This window comes from Jaculus jaculus, chromosome 11 (assembly GCF_020740685.1).
Source record: "Jaculus jaculus isolate mJacJac1 chromosome 11, mJacJac1.mat.Y.cur, whole genome shotgun sequence".
Classification (NCBI taxonomy): domain Eukaryota; kingdom Metazoa; phylum Chordata; class Mammalia; order Rodentia; family Dipodidae; genus Jaculus; species Jaculus jaculus.
The window spans coordinates 84,925,299-84,947,225 of NC_059112.1; the positions used below are offsets into that span (position 1 = coordinate 84,925,299).

Here is a 21,927-nt window from a genome sequence, read left to right on the forward strand (position 1 = left end):
TTCTTCAGCACTGGGACAGAGAATCTTCATGTCATGTAGAGATCTGTTTCTCTGACTCCTATGGAAGTGTTTACTCCATTGTCATTTTCACAAAGAAACTAATGCTGAGTTTTCCAGTTGGCAACATTGATCCTTCTTAGAAGATTCTTTTTTTTCTGTCTTTAGGCATAGATATGAAAGAAGTATGTTCTTTTACTTACAATCATTTTTGGCAAAAAATATTTTCAATTCTCTCCTTCCCAGAGAGCCACATAAATTACCAGATATGAAAATAATCTCGTGGGCTGGAGAGATGGCCTAGCAGTTAAGCGCTTGCCTGTGAAGCCTAAGGACCCCGGTTCGAGGCTCGGTTCCCCAGGTCCCACGTTAGCCAGATGCACAAGAGGGCGCATGCATCTGGAGTTCGTTTGCAGAGGCTGGAAGCCCTGGCACGCCCATTCTTTCTCTCTCCCTCTATCTGTCTTTCTCTCTGTGTCTGTCACTCTCAAATAAATAAATAAATAAATAAAATTAAAAAACAATATATTTTTTTTAAAAAGAAAATAATCTCGTGAATAAGAAAACACAACAATGCTCAGATCACTAAAATATAGCTAGTCTCTATAGTATTGTTGCAAGTTAACATTATTTAATTCTAATATTTCTTTAATATATTAATGCATGAAGTTTCTTAGCTGGGGAATTCAATCTTTGTCTAGATTGAAGATTTCCCAATGTGTATGTGATTACTGAATCAACATACAGATCTGTTTACAACTCTTCAAAGATTTCATATTGCATTATGAAAGAATGCAAATGTTATTCTACAGTCTACTGAAGACACTCACCTCCCTCAGTAGAGAAGGAATAGGATTATAAAAAAAATGTGGCCAAAATTTCACTCAACTCTCCCTCTCTCCCTCTCTCTCTCTCTCTCTCTCTCTCTTTCTCTCTCTCTCTCTCTTTCCTCTTTCTTATCATTTACAAAATTTCTCTATATCTTCTTATGCCCACACATAGGAACTAAAAAACATTTCCCATAACCAAAGAATGGAAGATCGTATTTACCAAATAATTCTCTTACCATTGCATTGCATGTAGGCTCAACAGCTAATGCTTCTGAAAGTCTGTGAAGTACACGCAATTGTTGGCTCAGTAGTTGCATAACCTAAGTGACTTCCAGTACAGACTATGTAAATTTCCTTGATACTTTAGGAGGGGACAGAAAAGTGCATGGATTTGAGTTATTGAAGGGAGACACTCTTAGGGAACTGTGAACCAAACAAGAGCAGTGACTTAATTGGGAAAGTCTTACTTGTGACTACAAATGCAAACTAGTAAGGCTGAAGAAAAGTTAAGCAAACATTCCTAGTTTCTTAAAAATCCAAGATTTAGCAAATGGAGTAATTTATGTAAAATCAGAAAGCAGACAGAGGTTTGGAGGTTAAGAAAAAACACCATTGGCAGTTAGTTTGTGTTACTACCCAGTAAACTATATTTCTATGAAATAGAAATAGCAATGGAGAAACTTTAGTCTCGGAGTAATTACAGAAAGTTAAAAACTTGAAAATATACTTCTCTGAACTATGTCAGATATTGTATTCTGATCCAGCCATTTAAAAATTTTAAGTTTTAAACAAACTTATATTTCTGTGTGTGTGTGTGGGGGGGGGGGGATTTAGCAATGTAGTTGCATGAACACTGGATAATCCTGAGCTTGCTTTTGATTTAAACGGGATCATAGTAAATTTAGATATCTGTGCACCTATAACTAAGAACCAATTAACACAAACTTTTACTTTTCTCTATGGTTTCGTCAATGAAATGATTATCTGCAGATGTGATATTAAGAGCACATTTTTATTCTGCTCATTTTCTCCTTTCTTCATATGAAATGACCTTGAAACCATTACCTTAAAATAGAAGTATTCCACAGCTGCCTTCAACTCAGTTTATCAATCTCTACTCTTAACATTTTCATCTTTGCCAGTTATTGGCATTTTTTGGAACTGATTAAATATAGTTCTGATATATCTTTTAGCCCTTCTTTCTTTCTGGGACAGTGCTTTTCATTGAGAGGTGATATAATAGGTCTGGTTTTAAGATACAAACAATGCAAAGTGACCTCTGCAAAGACTTAGAACACCTGAAGTATTTATTAGTTCCTGTTTAAGATGTCTGCTTAGAGTCAGTTAATGCTTGCTTCTTGACTACTGACTGAAATTGACACATGGCTCTCAGTCTGATTCCCCCCCCCCCTCTTTCTTTCACTCTTGTTTTATGCATGACAAAATCCTCTTGCTATGTGGTTGGTTGTCTTTTAATTTGAATGCTCTGTTCATAGTGATTGCTTTTTTTGCATGAGGATTATGAAATGTCATACAAATTAAATGGCTGTGGGAATCAAAGAGAATGTGGGGCTTCTCTTGCTTTTTTTGTGTGCTGAGTATGTCAATTAGGTGACACTTAAAATTACTTTCATATGACCTTCGACCCCCTTTGATGTGTTCCTTTATTCTAGCAAATTAGCACTGTTAATAAAACATTTATTAAACATTCAGTTTTAATACAATTATTCTTGGAAGGCATGATCCTATTATAAATTTAAAAAAATTACTGGGAAATGGAATTGCATAAGAGCGAAATTCTATTATATTCTGAAATTGTTTATGAAGATAGACAACTTTTATCACTAAACACTGACTTCTACTGAAGGTACCATTTCCCTGCCAAAGGATGAGATTATCTGTTGGCACATTTGTGCAGGTAGCAAATGCCTTAAATCCATGGCTAATGTTTAAATGAAAAAATACATGGGGGAGTACTTGTGTAATGACAAGTAATTTTAAAAAGTCACAGTTTTAAAAAGAAATGTATGAATTAAAATGTGTAAAATCCAAGTATTAATGATCTTATAAAAACTGAAAAAAAGAACAACTTAAAAATGTTTATCTCTTTTCTCTAATGTTTTATCTTGTCCCAACTTAAAGAATGAATTTGACTTGCTTGATTTGTTTATTATTGTTACCAACTGAAATTAGAAAAAGCTAATAAATAGACTTAATACTTTCAGCTAATGAAACAATTTATTTTTTTGTATACAGTGGGTATTTAAAAACATTTCCTTTGTCTATGACTGCAATATCAAACCATGATTGTATTTTTTATGATAAATTTGTACACAAACTAAATCTAGTTTAGGGGAGAGGGTTTTTTCTTTAATAAAATAATCAACTATGATGTAACCACTTCCCTGCTCTTTTTGGAACTATCTTTGCAATTTTAGTATTTACATTTATTTTTCCCCCCTCAGTCTTGTTTATTCTTGAATTGTCTTTTTTCCCTCCATTTCTCCGTTCTTGATCCTAGGTCCCCTTACAAAGAAACAGACAGATGATTTAGGTGATAATGACGGTGCTGAAGATGAAGGTATTTTTTTCCACCAAATCTATTTGCATGACCAGGGCCTCAATCACTTTTTCCACCCCTTTTTATTTTTTTACTTCTTGTCTTTTTTTGAAGAGTTGTTTTTATTCCCGTTTTTGATGTGTTTTGTCTTCTTGCTTGTTGTTACATATAAATATGCACTTTTAATTTTTTTTAAAAAGAGGTGAATGTTAAGTTTTACATTTTGATGCAACCCATTAAAATGTTTTAAAAAGAGGGGCTTTTTTTTTTTTTGGTTTTTGGTTTCTTGAACTGACTTTTGATATGTTTCATCCCACATTTTGGCCAATTCGTCCACATTCTTTGAACTAACAATCTTCCCCTTGTGGTCTTCTGTGCCAGTTTTGCATGTTTTATAATCTGTGTAAATATTTTAGCCAATATCAGTGTGTATCATTCTTACATTTGACATTCCTTTAAAAAAGAACTCCATTGTTAATAAGATGAGACATAAGCTGGTACAAAGTGTTTCTTGAGCAATATGTCTTGTAATTTAAGAAAATGCTATTTTGTGTTGATGTTCTCAAATACCACACAAATAAAATGAATTTTCATAGATAACAAAATATGTCACAGCTAGTTAAATAAAAGTAGTAACCACTGTGCAAGACCTATGTTCTTTGGGCTCTTAATAATTTGTTTGATAAAGTTAACATATTTTTTTAAAAAAATATTCATTTATTTGAGAGAGAAAGAGGGGGAGAGAGAGAGAGAGAGAGAATAGGTATGCACCAAGGCCTCCTGCCACTGCAAATGTACTCCAGACACATGTGCTACTTTGTACATCTGGCTTTACATGTACTGGGCAGTTGATCCTTGGTCATCCTGTTTTGTAAGCAATCTCTTTTAACCACTAAGCCATCTCTCTAATCCAAGTTAATGAATATTTCTGAAGACAAGATTAATTGCATATCTTTTAAATTTCAAATAGACATGCATTCTGTATTAGCAAATAAAATATGATTTTCAAAGTATTGTCAATCAGAAGCAATAAAATATTTTCTACTTCATTAATATGAAAATTACTTTTTCTTTCCTACTTTCTTATAATGTAATCTAAATATTCACTAACTCTCTCTTATTTTCTTGTCTGATGTCTGAATGGTAGAAAGACCATTGACTTTTTCAGCTCACATTGTTTCTACTCAGGACTTTATGTAAATTTATATTTTATTTTTTGTGGTTGATTTTGTGTTACTCTAATTTTAACACTTATAATGGCGAGTAATATAACCAGGTTTAATAGTTCTTCCCTTAAATAAGTTAAATATGCAAAATATTAATAATATAGAAAGAATATTTTTCCAAAATAAATAATCTACCATCAGGTCAGCAGGAGTACTCACTCACAGCTCTCATAATTGTAAGGAACATATGAATGACATATTTTTTTTGAACAACTTGCATTATTTATTGTTGATTTTTATTGTTACATATTCAAAAGACTCCTTTATAGCAAAAACTTAAACAGGTAAAATATTGAGAGTTTAAAAATTATATGTCATGTTAATGTTTTATAATATCTAAGAATTATTTAAAAGTATGGTTTATAATATTTGCTTAGAATTCATTTACTCTGAGCCCACCATGAATTAAATATCAAACACAAAGTCATCCTTATTATTAATATTAAACCATTAAATATCAATGCCCTTTCAAATGCCAAATAGTTAAAAATCATCTTGAATTATTAAAATGGAATCTAATTTTCTAAAAAAATATTTCCTTTGGTATCAAATATATTTTAACATTCAGAATATTTATTGCTTGTGTAAGGAATGGTTAATTTTCCCAGTTTTACTTTCAAAAACATCTAAAATGTGTTGACTCCGCAGAAAATCTAATGTCCTAACCAATGTTAATATAAAGGACTTCACAGTGTGCATTTGTAAACTCCAAGATTTACCAACATAGCCATGAAGTTATTATGTATCATTACCCAAATGTAAAAATGTTTTTGCTGCTGTCTTAACATGATTCGTTTTTCCCTTTGTGTAAAATAGCATCAAATACAGCATTTTAATGTTTAGAGCCCATATCTTTAACCACTGATAGTGAGCCCTTTAAAACTTAAATTTATTTGATAGAACTGTTCTAAAGCACATTTAATGTTTTTAATTAGTCATTCGAATATGTTGTAAACCTTTGCTCGAATTAGAAAATACCCAGGGAAAGTCTGTGCCATTTTGTCACAGCGTTATCAAAACAACAAATATTTTCAAATGCTCAGAGTGTAGCATGTCCAGATATCCAATCCCAATTCAGTCTATTGTCCTGCTGTTTGGTGGATTACTGTCCTGAAGTTCTGAATACAAGTTAATATCCTGTGAAAAACATAGTAGAAATCATGGCATGGTGGTTTATGCCTTTAATCCCAGCACTTGTGAGGCAAAGTAGGAGAACCCCCATGAGACTACATAGAGAATTATAGGACAGCCTGGGCTAGAGTGAGACGCTATGTTGAAAAATGAAAGGAAAAAAAAATGACTATCTCCTAATCAATTTATTCTAGGTGAGCAGTGAGGTTCAGTTGTCATCACTCTTCTCTCCTGTGGGGATGGTACTTAAGGTAGACTGCGTGAACACCTTGCACTCTTTAAAAAAATAAAACCTAATTTCAGGCTAGAAAGATTGCTTAGTGGTTAAAGCACTTGCTTGTGAAGCCTAAGGACCCAGGTTTGATTCCCTAGTACCCATGTAAGCCAGATGCCCAAGGTGGCACACATGTCTGGAGTTCATCTGTGGTAGCTAGAGGCCCTGGCTCACCCATTCACTTTTTCTCTCTCTATATCTGCTTTGCTCTCTCTTGCAAATAAATAAATAAAATATTTTTAAAGGCTTAAAAAAAATCTAATTTCCATATTGAACTGTGACAGATATTGAATTGACAACCATATACATATATATGGAATAGATTATATGAACAAGTATTTTTTTCTTGCATTCAAAGGCAGGTTTTCTGATCACTCTTACAAACTCTCTGAGCCACTGTCTCAGCACCTACATTTAGAAGAGAGAGTCATTACTCATTAAGCTGCACACCCTTAATTCTCTCAGTACTCCTTTGCCATCTTTAGGTCAAACACAATTGTACTGGTAATTTGTAATTTTTTTAATAACCAAAAGACTGTATGCCTTTAGGACTAATCTCAAGTGATGAAAATATTTCAAACTAATATCTGAGATTCTTCCCAATTTAGTTCAGGAATTTAGTATACTTGGAAAGCATAATTAATTGTGCCAACAACACCTTAATATTAATATTTCAATATTCAAATACAATTTTATATTCCCCATAGAATTTTGTAAAGAATGTTCTGTATTAGCTTTGTACGTGTTTAATTAAAGCTGTGCCTTTGTGTTGTGTCTAGTTTAACAAGCACAGATTCAGCTAACACTTCTATGTTAGATTAGCCATTCTGAATGATAACTGAGCTCTATAAAGATGAATGAAAGGCCAAAATTGTCTTGAAATGCCCTCTTACAAACCATATAAAGATTTAATTGTAGCAATGCTTCACAAGATAAAAACTGTTAAATATCCCAAAGTCTAAAGTGTAGGCAATTAACCAGTTCATGAATCCTTAAAAGGAAAGCAGTAAACATATTTAAGAAAACGTATGTATCTAGTAATTATTCAGTAGGACCATTAAAGGGAGCTGTGATCCCAAACCCTGATGGTCAGGCACAAGTGAACTCCCATTACCTAGTTTAGATTTATTGATACTTTCTATCTTGGTTTAAAATGTTGTTTATCAGAAAAATAACATCATTAATAAAACTTAAAATCAAAGTTTCCAGTCATAATCCAAGTTTAACATTTTCAAACCATTTATGTAGAAATAACCAACTACTGTAGTTATTCTCATTATTCTCAAGTCCTCTCAGAGCAGTGTGCATTTTAAAAGCCTGACCATATTACAGATAACAGAACATATGAACATGCTACAATGTTGAGTTTCATTGGATTAAGCTGGTGCATCGGAACTCCTTACAATGCCATGGTGACAGCAAAGAAGTCAGTAGCAAAGTAAAAGTCGTAGGTGAAATGCACAGCTCATATACTCTGTTATTCACTGAGGATAAACTAGTCATGACTTAGGACAACTTGGCTCTAAAGAATTCAATATTAATTACTAAAGCACATTTGAACATTCAGCTAAGGATAAATAGACCCTTGATATGACAGCATGAGCAGACAGTGTTTTATTTGATGCTGCCTGATATATCAATCTCACCTATAAAATTCTAACTCTTTTAAGAAGCAAAGCAAATAGTTACAATTTGATTTTACTGTGACCATCAAAACACCTGTATATTGGGAAGGAGAGATGGCTTAGCAGTTAAGGCACTTGTCAGAGAAGTCTAAGGACTCAGGTTCCATTCACCAGTACCCATTTAAGCCAGATGCACAAGGTGGTGCACATTTCTGGAGTTTGTTTGCAGTGGTTGGAGACACTGGCATGCCCATTCTCTCTCTCCCTGCTCTCTCATAAATAACTAAATAAATATAATTTTAAAAACACATGTATATTATACCAACAATAAAAAGTGAATAGCTTTGAAAAAACTATCAAAAATTGTAATTATTCTGTATTACATTTCAAATTATTCTAAAGCGTTCCAAATTTTATAAGTAAGTAATCCCAATGAATTAACCTTGGAGTTACTTCAAGCCAAAAGAAATATATTCACCACACAGTATAGGAATTTAATAGAACTCCCCACCCCTGCAAAATGCTCAATGTATTAAATTCTCAGGCAAGATTGAAATCTCAATATGTTTGGAAGAACAAATTGGAAATTTCAAGTTTAATTTTCCTGGAAAAGTAAAGAGATTTACCTAAAACTATCTCCTAGCTTCTCCTGCCATGTGGTGAGTGTTTTGTGACAATGCCCACTTCCTCTTTTGATGAGGTATACAGTGTGATACGGCTGCTCCATGTGTGTCCGCATTGTTTTCCAGGTGAACAGAATGGCTGTTGGAGAATTTCATTACTGTTCGCAGTTGGTGCTTTGTAATTCTATGTAATTTTAATTAAAGGAAAATCCTGAAACAGTCTCCCTGTGTGCTACCTCCAAGCACACAATTAGCAGAGTACAGTGTCTGCTGTGAACAGTCAGCTAATGATTTCAGTTTAATAATTTATTATGGCTTCTTCAGTGCCAGCCATATGAGAAAAATAAAAATCTAGCTGTACGTAGAAAGAAAGCACTTAAGGTGCACGGTTTAAAAATCTGAACAAGATAACTGACTCTGTGCAAATCAAACATCTCTTCATTCCTCCAAATCTTCACATACAGGAAATACTATTTTCCTTCCGAAGTCCTCCAGGAGAAAATCAATGACAGTTTTGCTCCTAAATGTTGCTATGTCTACATAATTTCTGTGTGAAAGCATCCTATTTTCCATACTTAGAAAGGAGGCATTCCTCTGAAGCACATGCTGAGTGAAAGGAGGTGTGGCTATATGCAAATACATACTAGTAAGTCAATTTAAAATATTTCTTCAGGTGACCTCTGAGAACTAAACACATGATTCACAGTATAAAAATGCCTTAAGAAAACCCATAACTTTGAATAATAACTTAATAATAAAAATGGACCAAAACATTAAAAAATAATGCTTCTCTGAAAAAAAATTCTTTGTAAGTCTTCAGGTTGTATCATGATCTTGAAAGTTTTCATTCAAAGAAATTATTTTATTATGACAGTAAAAAAGCTGAGTCAGTTAAATTAGTCATTCTTTTTTAAAGGCAGTGCATAACAGTCTCCATATAATCACCAGTTCTTTTCATTATGTCTATCATAGCTACCCATCACAAAAGTTGTTGCCTTACCTATAATGGTGTAGGAGAGTTTAGTTTTGTTTAAAAATATCAAACGCAAGGCATCAAGCCATACTTTCAAGAGAGTTTCAGTATTAATGTTAAAATAACATACATACATGGAGTATAAGATATCACAGAATACTATGCAAAAATAATATTTTAGTATACATATTCATTATATTCATATAATATCAGAAACTACATAAACAAACTATGATATAAGTGAGTGTTTTCTACAAAAATAAGAGCATTTTTAAAAACTGATTAAAATTGTCTAATTATTTCCTTATATATTATTTCTAGAACCTTTTTGAAAAGTATATTCATGTGAGTAATGCATCTTCACAAATAAAAATATGTGACTAAAATTCAGTGGTGGAAATCACATGAGCATTTTGGCCCTTTGTACTTGGAATGAACTTGACCTACCTCAGATTTACCATAAAAACACAGAGCAAAGGGAGGATAAGTAAAGAACATGAGCTACAGGACGAGGTGAAGAATATCATTTTGTCATTTTTCTTCTCACAAAGATTATGACTAGGTGGGATGAGTGAATGGCTGAGTGTTTCTCTAAAACTCATCACCTAAAATGGCATCACCTAGATGCATTAACCACAGGTGCTCAGGTGTGCTTAATTTTACTGCCTAAACAGTCATTTCACAGTATTTACACAGTATAATAAGACTTTGAGATGAATTAAACAGTACCACAATAATGTTCATAAATGGAAACACAAACAACAAATATAATCATGTTGCAATTGATACCATGCTCCACAGTAAATAAGATACGGAAAAACAGATAGCTTTTATTGCAGTGGTAGCAACACCAGCATCTGTAGATTATAATATTTAAATTTCATGGGAGAATCTGTGGAATTTTTAAAGGGTAATGTGGCAATCATTGCTGTATGATGATGATGATTATTGCTACTAGTAGTAGTATTACTATCCCATCAGGAACTCAGTGAAAGCGCGCTCAAATGCATAGGTGCTGCCAATCTGTCCAATTTTTTTAAACCAGTTTATAACTTGTAAACACAATTTTAGGGAGAAAACAGTGGCTGCCTATTGTTCTAATCTATATTAGCTCTTAATGTGAATTGCTTAAGAAACACTTTAAGGAAAACAGCACTTTAAAAACTGCTATTAAAGTCATATCCTCCTGTCCCTGTGATGGAACATGTATTATGTACTCATGATGTGTTTCTTTGGGATAAGAGTGTTTACCAACCATTTGTTTTTGCAGATATTCGGGACAGTGGGGGTCCCAAACCAGTGATGGTGTACATCCACGGTGGTTCATACATGGAAGGTACTGGAAATTTATACGATGGGAGTGTCTTGGCAAGCTATGGCAATGTGATCGTCATCACGGTCAACTACCGGCTGGGGGTACTGGGTAAGAAGTCACTTTTTCCTTTCCACCATTAATCCATGAACTACGTGAAAGCTTTCGAGTTGTTTTTTCTTTGCTGTGCTACACGCCTGCTAGCAATTGTGAATAGAAAATTTGGATTGTTTCAATGATTTCTTCATCTTATGTTCCGGATGACTTGGAAAGATTTTAAAACATCAAAGGGGAAGTCACAAAACTGCTTATTAAGGAGAATACACTTCCTGGTTGGAATTTATTCAAATATGAAAAGCCAACCATATCAAAGGCTTTGGTTTAAAAAAAAAATATTTTGCCTCTGAACCAATTTTTACTTCCTCTACTATTCTTTTTTACAATGTTATAAAATTGCCCAAGGTTTGCTATGTGCTAGGAAGCAAGTTTCTCTTCTATTATGGAAGATGTGTGTGGGCTCGCTTTGAGAATCTGTTTGCTATTGTTGTGTAGGCCTCCCTTCCCTTTACAGTTCTATAATACACAAAAATAATATTTCTTGTTTATTTTGATGCAATGATTTAATTTGGAAAAGCATATGCTCATTTCAAAAGGTGACAAAAAGTTCAGTTCCATCATCCTTGCTGTTTCTAAAAGGATTTCCAAATTAAATCAAAGGAGAGATCCTGGATTTTGAAGAAAAGTTCAGAGAAACAGCAATTGAAAAAAAAATATATATCTTTTCCTGTAGTAGCTAAGCTTTAAAAGACACAATGCACGACCCATTTTCAATAATAAGGAGGGTCTAATGGGAGGGGGTAGATCACAGATGAGCCTAAATAATGGTACCAAACTGCCTGTATTTACTGAAAAGAAAACTAATAAATTAAATTAAAAAAAAAAAAAAAAAAAAAAAAAAAAAAAAAAAGATAAACTAGCTATTCTACCACTGTAAATTTAACAATGCTGTCACAATTTGAGATGTAAGGTATGGTTATTTAGTAAAAATTAACTATAGTTAATTCAGTTAACAGATTTTCTAAAAGAAAAAGAATGCATGTACTCCTTTAAGATTCGATTCTTATACCAAATTGTTTTCAAGTTTGATTCCCATCTTCAGATTCAAAAAGATGTGATTTAATATTCTATTTGGACAACATATAATCTCACTGTCAATTTTTTTTATCCTGAAACATTTTGAAGCAAATTTGAATGTTATTCTCTTAGTCATTTCAATATCATGCACACACTTTTGCTATGTTGAGAATGAAGAGGATTTAGTTCCTTCACAGCTCTTCTTTGAACTTCTCTGTGGACAATTCTACCTATAGGAATGCTAATCACCAAATAATAAGTGATTATTTTTGTCAATCAGTATGTGTCTTAGGGAAGGAAACATTTTTACAGTCTGAAAGTGAAATATTGTTTTTTCTTTTAGTTTGCTATTTTGAAATTTGGAATATGATAGATGCTATAATGAATGAACTACATTAATGTAGGTAAAATTATTTATGGAATGCCCTATTTAGACACACATCATTTTCTTTCACACTGTCTAATTGTCCACTGGTTCAAATTTATATTTTATTTTATTGCCTAATGATTGGTGTATTCTCACCAATGAAATATTTGCATATTATAAGATAAATAAAAAGGAATTCATATTTATTCTTAATATTATTTCTTATAGAACATTCAAAATGAAATCCTTCTTAATAATAGCAATGTTTATCATTTTTTTTTTTAGTGGTTATTGTTTTCATAATTTTTCCAAGTTTCGCCAGTTGAAAATTCAGAGTAACAACTACTTGGGTGATTGAAAATTTTATGAGTATGCTGACAATGGTTTAAGAAATACCATTTAGTGCCTTTCTCTTTAATCTAGTTTCATTAAAAAAAAAACTGTAGTCTTTTGTGAATATATTTGCTTCTTTTTCCCTGTTTTTTTTTTTCCTTTTTCAATTTTGTTTTCGTCTGTTTTTGATGTCACCTTACTTGATTCAATTTGAATCCTACATGCATACTTCTGTCCTGTTTTAAGGTACCATAACCATGGTTGTGATATACAACAACAGTTAAGAGCTAAAACATAAATATCATGGTCCCATGTACTGTATTCTAATGGTAAACGGTGTTGGCATTGAGGAAGTTTATCTCAGTTTGAAAAGCTCTCTCTATCTTTTACTGAATCCTAGACTTTAGTTATCGATGGTGTGTCATAATCAGCCCTCGAATATCTTTTCCTGACTCTCAATGTGCAGCAGCACACGACTCTGTGGATGAAAAATTATAAAGCATATTTTAGAGTGTTAATTCCAACACAGAAGAAATCTACATCGTTCAAAATAAGCATATGAGTCCTTGTGAAATGTGTTTATGTGAATTAATTCAAGCAAATGAAATAACACAACATGTTCCAGAACTTTTGCAAGAGTAGTACATTCAACCAGGTCAGCAGCTCATCCCGCTGGACCACAGCAGTGAGGATCATAGTTGTTTGAGGTCAGTGTTGTGAAAAATTTACTTGACAGCTGCAACGTAACCCAGGGATTCTTGCGTAAGGAACCCAAAACCATTGCTGTGTACTCTGCACTTGAGTCAAGGCTGGAAATGAAGGTTGAAGTAATACTTGATCCTACATCAGATGAAATTCAGAGCTGTTTTTTTTTTTTGTTATGATTTTTGTGTGCGTGGTAAGGTAATGCATTTGGGGAGCCAACATACAAATTGGTTAATTATAATACTTTTGCACTGAGGTGATTGGCAGACAAGTCAGTGTGTCTGGAACAGGTAATGTAATTACTATTGCTTAGAATTTACTATACTAGTTTTGCTCTTTATTTTTAGTGATAATTAAATTAGCAAAATAATTATGTTTCTGTTATAAAATTCATACCACTATCTAGTGGCCAAGATTTCTGAATAAACATTTCCTTTTTTTTTAAAAAAAAAAAATTTGCTCATTTCAAACTCGGTGTATCATGGAAACTAGCAGATCTTGTCATGTTGTAAAAGGTAGTTTCTGAATTAAAACCTTTTTGTCTTTTCCTTTGGCCTAGTAGCTTGATCAAAATAAATGTGATGGGGGTGATTATTTCTCCTCTGAGATGTGCCATGTGCTGCCGTGAGGGACCACTGGGAGGGCTGACAAAGCAGACGGGGAAGAGGCTGGTCTGTTACTCTGGCCTCAATGGTGCAAGTGTGTGCATGTCACCTGGTGACCCTGCATCACATCCCACAAGTTCACGTCTAACTCTTTACATTTTGTGTGTCCTTAGCCAGTTTTGTTTTAAACTTGATTTACATCTACTTCCTGAAACATCTCTTATTTAAGCCATTATTCCATAATCTCTAGATTTTACTTAGAATAACTTCCTAATTACTACTTTTTCAAATTTTAAAACATGATTAATAGAAAGTACTACCATAGTATCTCAGGGTCAATGCTTGGACTATGTGCTCTTACAGTGGCAAATTATAGTAAACACTATGATTGTAAGCAAGGAAAGTGCGTTTTTATCAGCAAAACTTGGAAGATGCTGTAAAATTAATTTTTTCACTGTTTGAGTGTGATATTCTGCATTACACAGAGAATGTATTTTCAAATTTCAAACAAAGGAAAAAAATATAAAGTAGTTGTTAATGTGTTTCAACTAGCTCTCTAAAGTTAGAAAATTTATGTTACTATTAGGGTGAAAAGAAAAGGTTAATACAACTGTAGCTATCATAACTATAAGATTTCTTATATAATGAACTTAGTTTAATGAGTTCCTTTTGTGTATATATAGACACACTGGAGAAAATTATGCAATTCATAATTGTAGTCCATCAAACTTATTTTAGAAAGTAATTCTTTCAATCATTTTTAAGTCCTAAAATCTCTTTTAAAAATACTTTTTGGGACATGATCTAATAAAACATTTTACTTAGAAATTTGATTTCTATACTACCATTAATGAGAACAAGTTGAAATACAATCCCATCTTCTTGTATATGAAAATTTACCTTATTTATTAATGTCATTAAAGCTAAATAATTTAAAACAAAATTTACAACTTTTACAAATCCAATACTAATGAACTTCAATTTTTTATTATATTTGGCTTGGCTAATGATACTTATTAATTCTTTTTTTTTACAATTAATATGATTTTTATTAATAGGGCTCTTTTTAGAAATAAAAATGGGTTCATCATAATCTCACCATTAAACATGGTTGTATAACAGATGATCAGTAACATGTGCAAGTTTCCAGTGCCTTCTTTCATTCATGCAGCTAAAATTTGACAGATTCCTTGCACTTTATAAATGTTCTTGCTCTTGCCTAGGCATACAGTGTTATTCCTTCAGTATCTCTTAGTTTGGACTGTTCTAAAATTCTCTGAGCGAATATTGATACTAGACTAGACACCATTCTCCATATAACTCAAACCTTAGAAGACTGTCTCGTTCACTTCTGTTTCTGGAATTCTCTCTCATGAAACCTCCCAGCCACACTGTGGTAACACTTTGAACCCTAGCAAAGGCAGAGATCTCAGTCATTTTTCTTTTGAAAACACCCCAATTCTTCTCTTGCTTGGCTTCATAAGGAAATGGGAAATTTCTCATGATGAATGCACACCAAAGCATTCGTGAAACAGCACATGATGCTTTGTACCGTCTTTACCTTCATCCCTGCCCCTTCTCCAAAGGAACCCTCCCAGTTGGGGATGCCGGTTGTCTTCATGGGGATTGTGGGTCACGCATTGTGGCAGTAACCATTATGGGGGAGAGGCAATGTCTCTGTGCATAATGTCCCAACTTGTGCCTCTGACAATCTTTCAGCTCCCTCTTTCACAAATTTCCCTGAGCCATATTGGGTTCATTTTAGGTTTACTTCAGTGATGAGGTCTTGTGAGCCTCTGTGTCTCTGGATCTCTGATACTTATTATTATTATGATACTTATAATTATTATGACTTGACTTGCCTTGTAGTAGCAGTGCTTCCTGTATTGTTAGATAGGTACAGAACTGGCCATAACTTTGGGGTGATCACATAAATGGCAGTTTATTAAAAATGTGTATTTTCTCTGATTAATATGAGTGAAACAACATTACCATCTTTAAAGGGTTTTTTGATTAATTGGTGAGGAGAAATATTCAGTACAGCATACTTATTTATGCAATATTTTATTACATAATAAAATGTTGATTAGTTTGTGTGTACAGTATTGTGAAGTACATAAAAAGGAAAAAAAAAATATGTGATCAACAGAGAAAGAAAGGTATCTGTATTTGAAACCTATCAGTTTAGGGCCCAGAAGATATGCTAAGTTTATAGAATACTCCTAACAACAAATAAAATCTTCAGAACTAAAATTCTGTGTAAGAACAATATATAATTAAATATCAACGTTTCGGGGATGATAATGTCCTACTGTATTTCCAAGTTTGCACTTGGGTCACACAGAGGAGTCTGTCTTTGAGCCCAGAATGTCTTCATGGATCAAATATAACTTGAGCAAGACACTGAGGAGTGATTTTTCCCCTGCAATTATCAGAAAGGAGGGGAAGAAAGAAAACCATTATTTATTTTCAGTTTCTTAATATCCCTTCTACTTTGAAAATGTAGAACCAATCCGTGAAAAATGTATACTTATAAATCAGTTGCCAAAATTACACTTGCATGGTATATACACTGGAACAAAATTCTATTTTCATAAACCAGAAGCACAATAAAAGTGATAATGGATTGCATTAAATAATTATCATTGTAATATAAAAGAAATATACTCATAAGTACTTATTAAGGAAACATACTCATAAATACTATTTAGACTAATAAAAAAATAAATTTTTCCTCATATTTTACTACAGAGAAACTTATATTGGTCATTGATTTTATTTGGACCATGGAGCAATTTCAGAATATGTGAAAGCCACCATGTTATTAGAAGAAGTAAAAAAATAAAAATCCTCATTATAAAATGTGTTAGGCAAATCTTCAATAAAACCAAAAGACAGAGTAATAAATGCTCAGAACTCCTATATTGTAATTTCAGAATAAAACTCCACAAAAAATCTAATTAACTGCAATTGAACTAAGAATTTGGTGATTTTAGGTATGATAGGAAATGGTGAAAAGGCAGTTTAGAACAGCAATTTAACATGGTCCATGGATTTCTTGTCTCACAATCAGTCTTCTCAACTGAGTTTTTTTTTTTTGTTTGTTTGTTTGAATGTTTTATTTTGTTTTGTTTCCAAGGTAGGATCTCACTGTAGCTCAGGCTGACCTGGAATTCACTATATAGTTTCAGGGTAGCCTCAACTCATGGTGATCCTCTTACCTCTGCCTCCAGAGTTCTGGGATTAAAAGCATGCACCGCCATGCCCAGCTCAACTGAGTTTTTAATAAAGGTTAGGTGAGCATCAATTTTTAATTGAGTGATGAAATGAGCACTCAGTGGAGAAATATTGTTTATTCTTTGGGGAATATAATACTTTGTATCAGTAATGACAGTGTGTGCAAAATAAAATATTTTTTATTATTTTTCAGGTGGCTTGGAAAAAAGAAAACTATTCAGATATACAAAGAGCTTAGAAGTAACATGCATGTAACTGTCAGTAATTCTGACTATTGTTTAAAACAAGAAAAACATGTGCTTCAGGAACTTTTCAACCATTCATTCACTATAAATTGAAAAATGGTCTGCATAGGTGTTCTGCTAATTATTAAGGATACTCAAAAACACAACTTGCATGATGCTTGCTATCTTAAATCAATGGTAAATAAGCAAACCACATACTGTAGGTACATACAAATTTAGCTCACTGTCAATTTCTTTTCATTTATTTAGGTGAGTTCTAGTGAAATAAAAAGAAAGCAACTCTAGTCTAGTATTTCAGAAGAGGATCCCTCCCATATCTCAGAAGAGGCCCCCTGAGTGGGTAACATTCAAATTACATTTTTTTTGGACTACACTGAGAAATGACAAGTCAAGATTCTCCAGGTGGCCCCTTCCATGAGCCCCTTCTCAGCTCTTACCTTCCTTGACCATTCTGAGCACAACCTGTTTCTAACTAGCTTCATCCTGACTGCTCTTGACTTTAGCCCAGGATTTCTTTGAACCTCACTCTACTTCCCAGTGTCCTTTGCTGGCTGTCATCTCCTCTCTTTACTTCCAAATGGTAAAGGGTCATTCAACAAGAACCCTTAGCTCTCTTTACCTCTCGAATCCACATGATGTTATCTTCAGCACCGAAAAGATGCCACTGGTCTTATATCTGGATATTGGAACAAAAGCTACAACTTTTCTCTAATGCATCTCTCTCCTTTCTGTGCAACACCCCTGCCATCAGGCTTTCTTATTGGGTTATCCCAAATGACTCTAGCTGTGTCTCCTGTCCATGTTCTCCTTAGATAAAATAAGCCTCACCTTCTTAAGTTTTTCCTGTGATCAGTTTTTTTTTTATTGTTGTTATTTATCCATAATTCATCCTTCACAGTGAAAAAAAAAATCAGATTATCTTTCAAATACATAAATACTCACCTCTCTGGTTAACTTCCTCCGCTAGCATTCTATTATTCACTTGAATCAAGTGACACTTCCGTTTGAGCCTATCAGGCAATGTCCTACTTGAGCAAGTCCTGGACTCTATCTCTCACTTCATTTAAAATATTGTTCCTGTCTGTGTTACCCCTCTGTGTTTATTAATGTATGAATTCATATCAATGTTGTATCATTTATCCTCTCTGTCCAAGGCCTTTGTGGGGCTAGAACTTTATTTTTGTGACTTAAAAAAAATTTTTTTTTTATTCATTTTATTTACTTATTTGAGAGCAACAGACAAAGAGAAAGAGGCAGATAGAGTGAGAGAGAGAGAATGGGCGTGCCAGTGCCTCCAGCCACTGCAAATGAACTCCAGACTCGTGTGCCCCCTTGTGCATCTGACTAACGTGGGTGCTGGGGAACAGGGGTCCTTAGGCTTCACAGGCAAGCGCTTAACCGCTAAGCCATCTGTCCAGCCCATTTGTGACGTTTTACTCCTATGAATTTATTTAAACTCCTAACAGTTAACATATTCCCTTCATGTCTTTTACTCTTCTTTACTGGTAAGTACTTTCTGTGGACCCTGCCTCTAGCCCCTCTTTACTCGCCTCTCCCTGTCCACTTACTTTTAGCTTCTTACCCCAAGTGCTCCCCTTCTGGCATAAGATCCATCATCTCTCCTACCTCTCTCCATTGTAGCTCTCTTTAGATGGAGAGGGGGATACCCTCTCTTGGGCCACTTTCTAGTTTCCTGGCTTCTACATAATCTCACTCCCACATGAACACACACACATAAAGATACTGAACGAGGATCTGCATGAGATAAAATATGTGTTGTTGGTTTTCTGGGCTTGGGTTAGCTCATTTAATATTTTTTCAGTTGCAAATATTTACCTTAATATTTTATAATTTCATTTTTCTTCACAGCTGAATAGAATTTTACTGTGTATATGTATCACATGTTTTGTACCCATTGTTCCACTGTTAAGCATCTATGCTGTGGAATTTCCTTGAAAAGACCAGCAGTAAGTGTGGATGTGCTGTGTAAATATCTCTGCTATAGGGTGTAGAGTCTTTTGGTTATATGTCCAAGAGTGATGTAGCCAGGCCTTATGGTTATTATGTTTTTATCTTTGACAGAAACCTTCTTATTCTTCTGATCATGACATAAAGACCATCTTCTCAGGGAGACATGAGTGTGCATCCTGTCTAAAGAGGGGCTGAGTTTTCACAGATCATCTCCCTTTCAAAATTCTACCCACCAATTATCATCTCTTATTATTTCCTATTTATATTAGAGCAGTTTGTTTGATTTTTCTCTAGCTCTCTGATGTTGCAAATAGTCTCTGGTACATGGTATTTGCTTAGAAAACATTTGTTGAATGAACAGTATCTAGAGGATCAATAAGTACTGATGTGACATGGTTGTACAGCAGGAAGAAGAGTCAAGGTACAGGCCAGAGGAATGAATTTTCCTGGCATGTTTAATTTCCCACACAGACCCCAGATGGATGCTTGGGGAAAGAGGTGACCACTGTTGGTTAGGCTGAAGATGTAGACAACACACCAGGCAGTACCAGGCTAAAGATTTAGAACTGCTAAGAATAGTCAATGTTAGCATACACCATTGACAAAATAAGGAAGATGATTTTCTTTTTTATGTTTGAAAACAGTTTGATCTAGGGAGATAGCTCCGTGGATAAAGTGCTTTTTTATATAGCATAAAGACTTGAGTTTAGTTCTCCCCAGCACTTTTTTAAAATCTGGGCATGGCAATGTGTAGCTTAATCACAACATGGGTGATTGTGGAGACAGAAGGATCCCTAGGGCTTGCTGGATAATTGAACCTATGAACTATAAATACATATGAAAGAAGACCTGTCTCAACAGGTAAGATGCTGAGTGACTGATAGCTAAACCCAGAGTTCACCTCTTGTAACCACATGCACCACACCAGCTTACGCACATGTATCCCCATACACTAATACACACACACACTATGTATATGCATGTATACATAGGCAAAAATAAATCATATGAGCTTATTTAAACCCCATCACTTTGAGCTGGTGATGAGGCAGAGAGCCTCAATACAGGAAGTAGGTGGTAGAACAAAGCTGCATATTTCACTTTGTGTGTGTGTATGAGAAAGAGAGAGAGAGAGAGAGAGAGAGAGAGAGAGAGAGAGAGAGAGAGAGAGAGAGAGAGAACAAGGATTCTAACTTATGACTCAATGCTATACCCCTTAATGAACTAAATTTCTTGCCCTAACCCTCACCTCCCAGGTTGCAGTATCTCCCAGTAGCACCACAAGCTTGTAACCAAAGCTTTAGTCGATGGAGGAACATTTAAGCTCAAACCAATCCATATTCTCTTGATTTCTGAGAATTGCATTACACTGTCCATCAGGATGGTTTCCAGTTGCTTACTTACTACATATTCCCATCCTCCCAGTCACCCCCGACAGTTAGCTTCAGTCCTTCAGGGCCCACTGACCCCTCTCTTCTCTCTGCCTCTCTAGTACAGGCAATCCACTCTTTACCTTTATATGCATGAGGTTAATTCTATTCCTTACTGTTACATGTAGTATCTATGTAATATTATATGCTGCAGTGCCACCCAAAGTAAAACACAAATTCTGGATCTTACCTGGTTTTCCAAATTCTGTAAGACTAGTGGAATGTTCTGCATACACAAGAAAATGTCATCAGAAAACTTCTAAATGAATTTTTCATGACTCTTTTGTGGTGCTTTGCATATCCGTGGATACATAACAATAAAACATGTTTTGTGGAAGAGAATAGCAGCAGAGAAGAACACCACCACATGCATGCACAGGCCTGATTCTGAGTTCCAAGTAAATGAGAAAAGACTCTTTTATTGTAACCATCCTTTTGATCTAAAGACTGTGGATGCACCATAGAAATCTTCAAGTCCTGGAACTATAATGAAGCATCATTTATTTTAAACTGGTTGTGAATTTATATTTTTTATTATTCTGACCCCTGTCCTGTATGTGGCATGTGATAGCATCGGTACACAGAAACATCTGGCCACCTGAACGCAGTGTTCAAATACTGATCTTTCCGTCTAAATGTACAATATGGCAGAAAGGATGACTTGTGTCTTTATGTCTGTAATAAACTGTGGCATCAAAATAGTTATGATAAGTTAGCATAAGGTCATTCTTTTGTAAAGACAAGAGTAAAAAGGAAAACAAGATTGTATTTTCATTAAATTTGTATTTTGATACTTCGTTTATGAACTGAATGATAGTTGTATAGCTATTGTCGCTAATATTTTTATCATTTATTTATTGTGACATAGGTTATATTCTTATATTCCTTCTCCTCCTGGTCCCCATCCCCATGACCATGAGGGCCTTCTACAGTACGCTTATTGGTGCTCACTGTGTGGTAATTAGGGCCTCACTCAGTCTGTGTGTGGGATGGGGGAGTGTTGTATCTCAGAAAATGTCTACCAGCCCTTTCACTCCTATAATGTTACCATCCCATCTTTTTTTTTTAATCATTTATTTATTTATTTGATAGCGACAGACACAGAGAGAAAGACAGATAGAGGGAGAGAGAGAGAATGGGCGCGCCAGGGCTTCCAGCCTCTGCAAATGAACTCCAGACATGTGCGCCCCCTTGTGCATCTGGCTAACGCGGGACCTGGGGAACCGAGCCTCGAACCGGGGTCCTTAGGCTTCACAGGCAAGCGCTTAACTGCTAAGCCATCTCTCCAGCCCACCATCCCATCTTATAACCCATTTCTGAGACAAAGGAATGCTATGCTTTTCAATTAT

General features: G+C 34.4%; 1 protein-coding gene across 7 annotated transcripts in view; it reads left to right on the forward strand.

Moving 5' to 3' along the window:
• Nlgn1 (neuroligin 1) overlaps positions 1-21,927 on the forward strand; it is a 917,175-nt gene that overhangs the window by 417,033 nt on the left and 478,215 nt on the right. For 6 of the 7 annotated variants that reach the window (XM_045130106.1, XM_045130101.1, XM_045130108.1 and 3 more), the window contains 2 exons: positions 3,349-3,408; positions 10,510-10,662. In XM_045130106.1, the coding sequence (XP_044986041.1) occupies positions 3,349-3,408; positions 10,510-10,662 (213 nt within the window). The remainder of the gene's footprint in view (positions 1-3,348; positions 3,409-10,509; positions 10,663-21,927) is intronic. The other variant, XM_045130109.1, reaches the window with a different exon arrangement.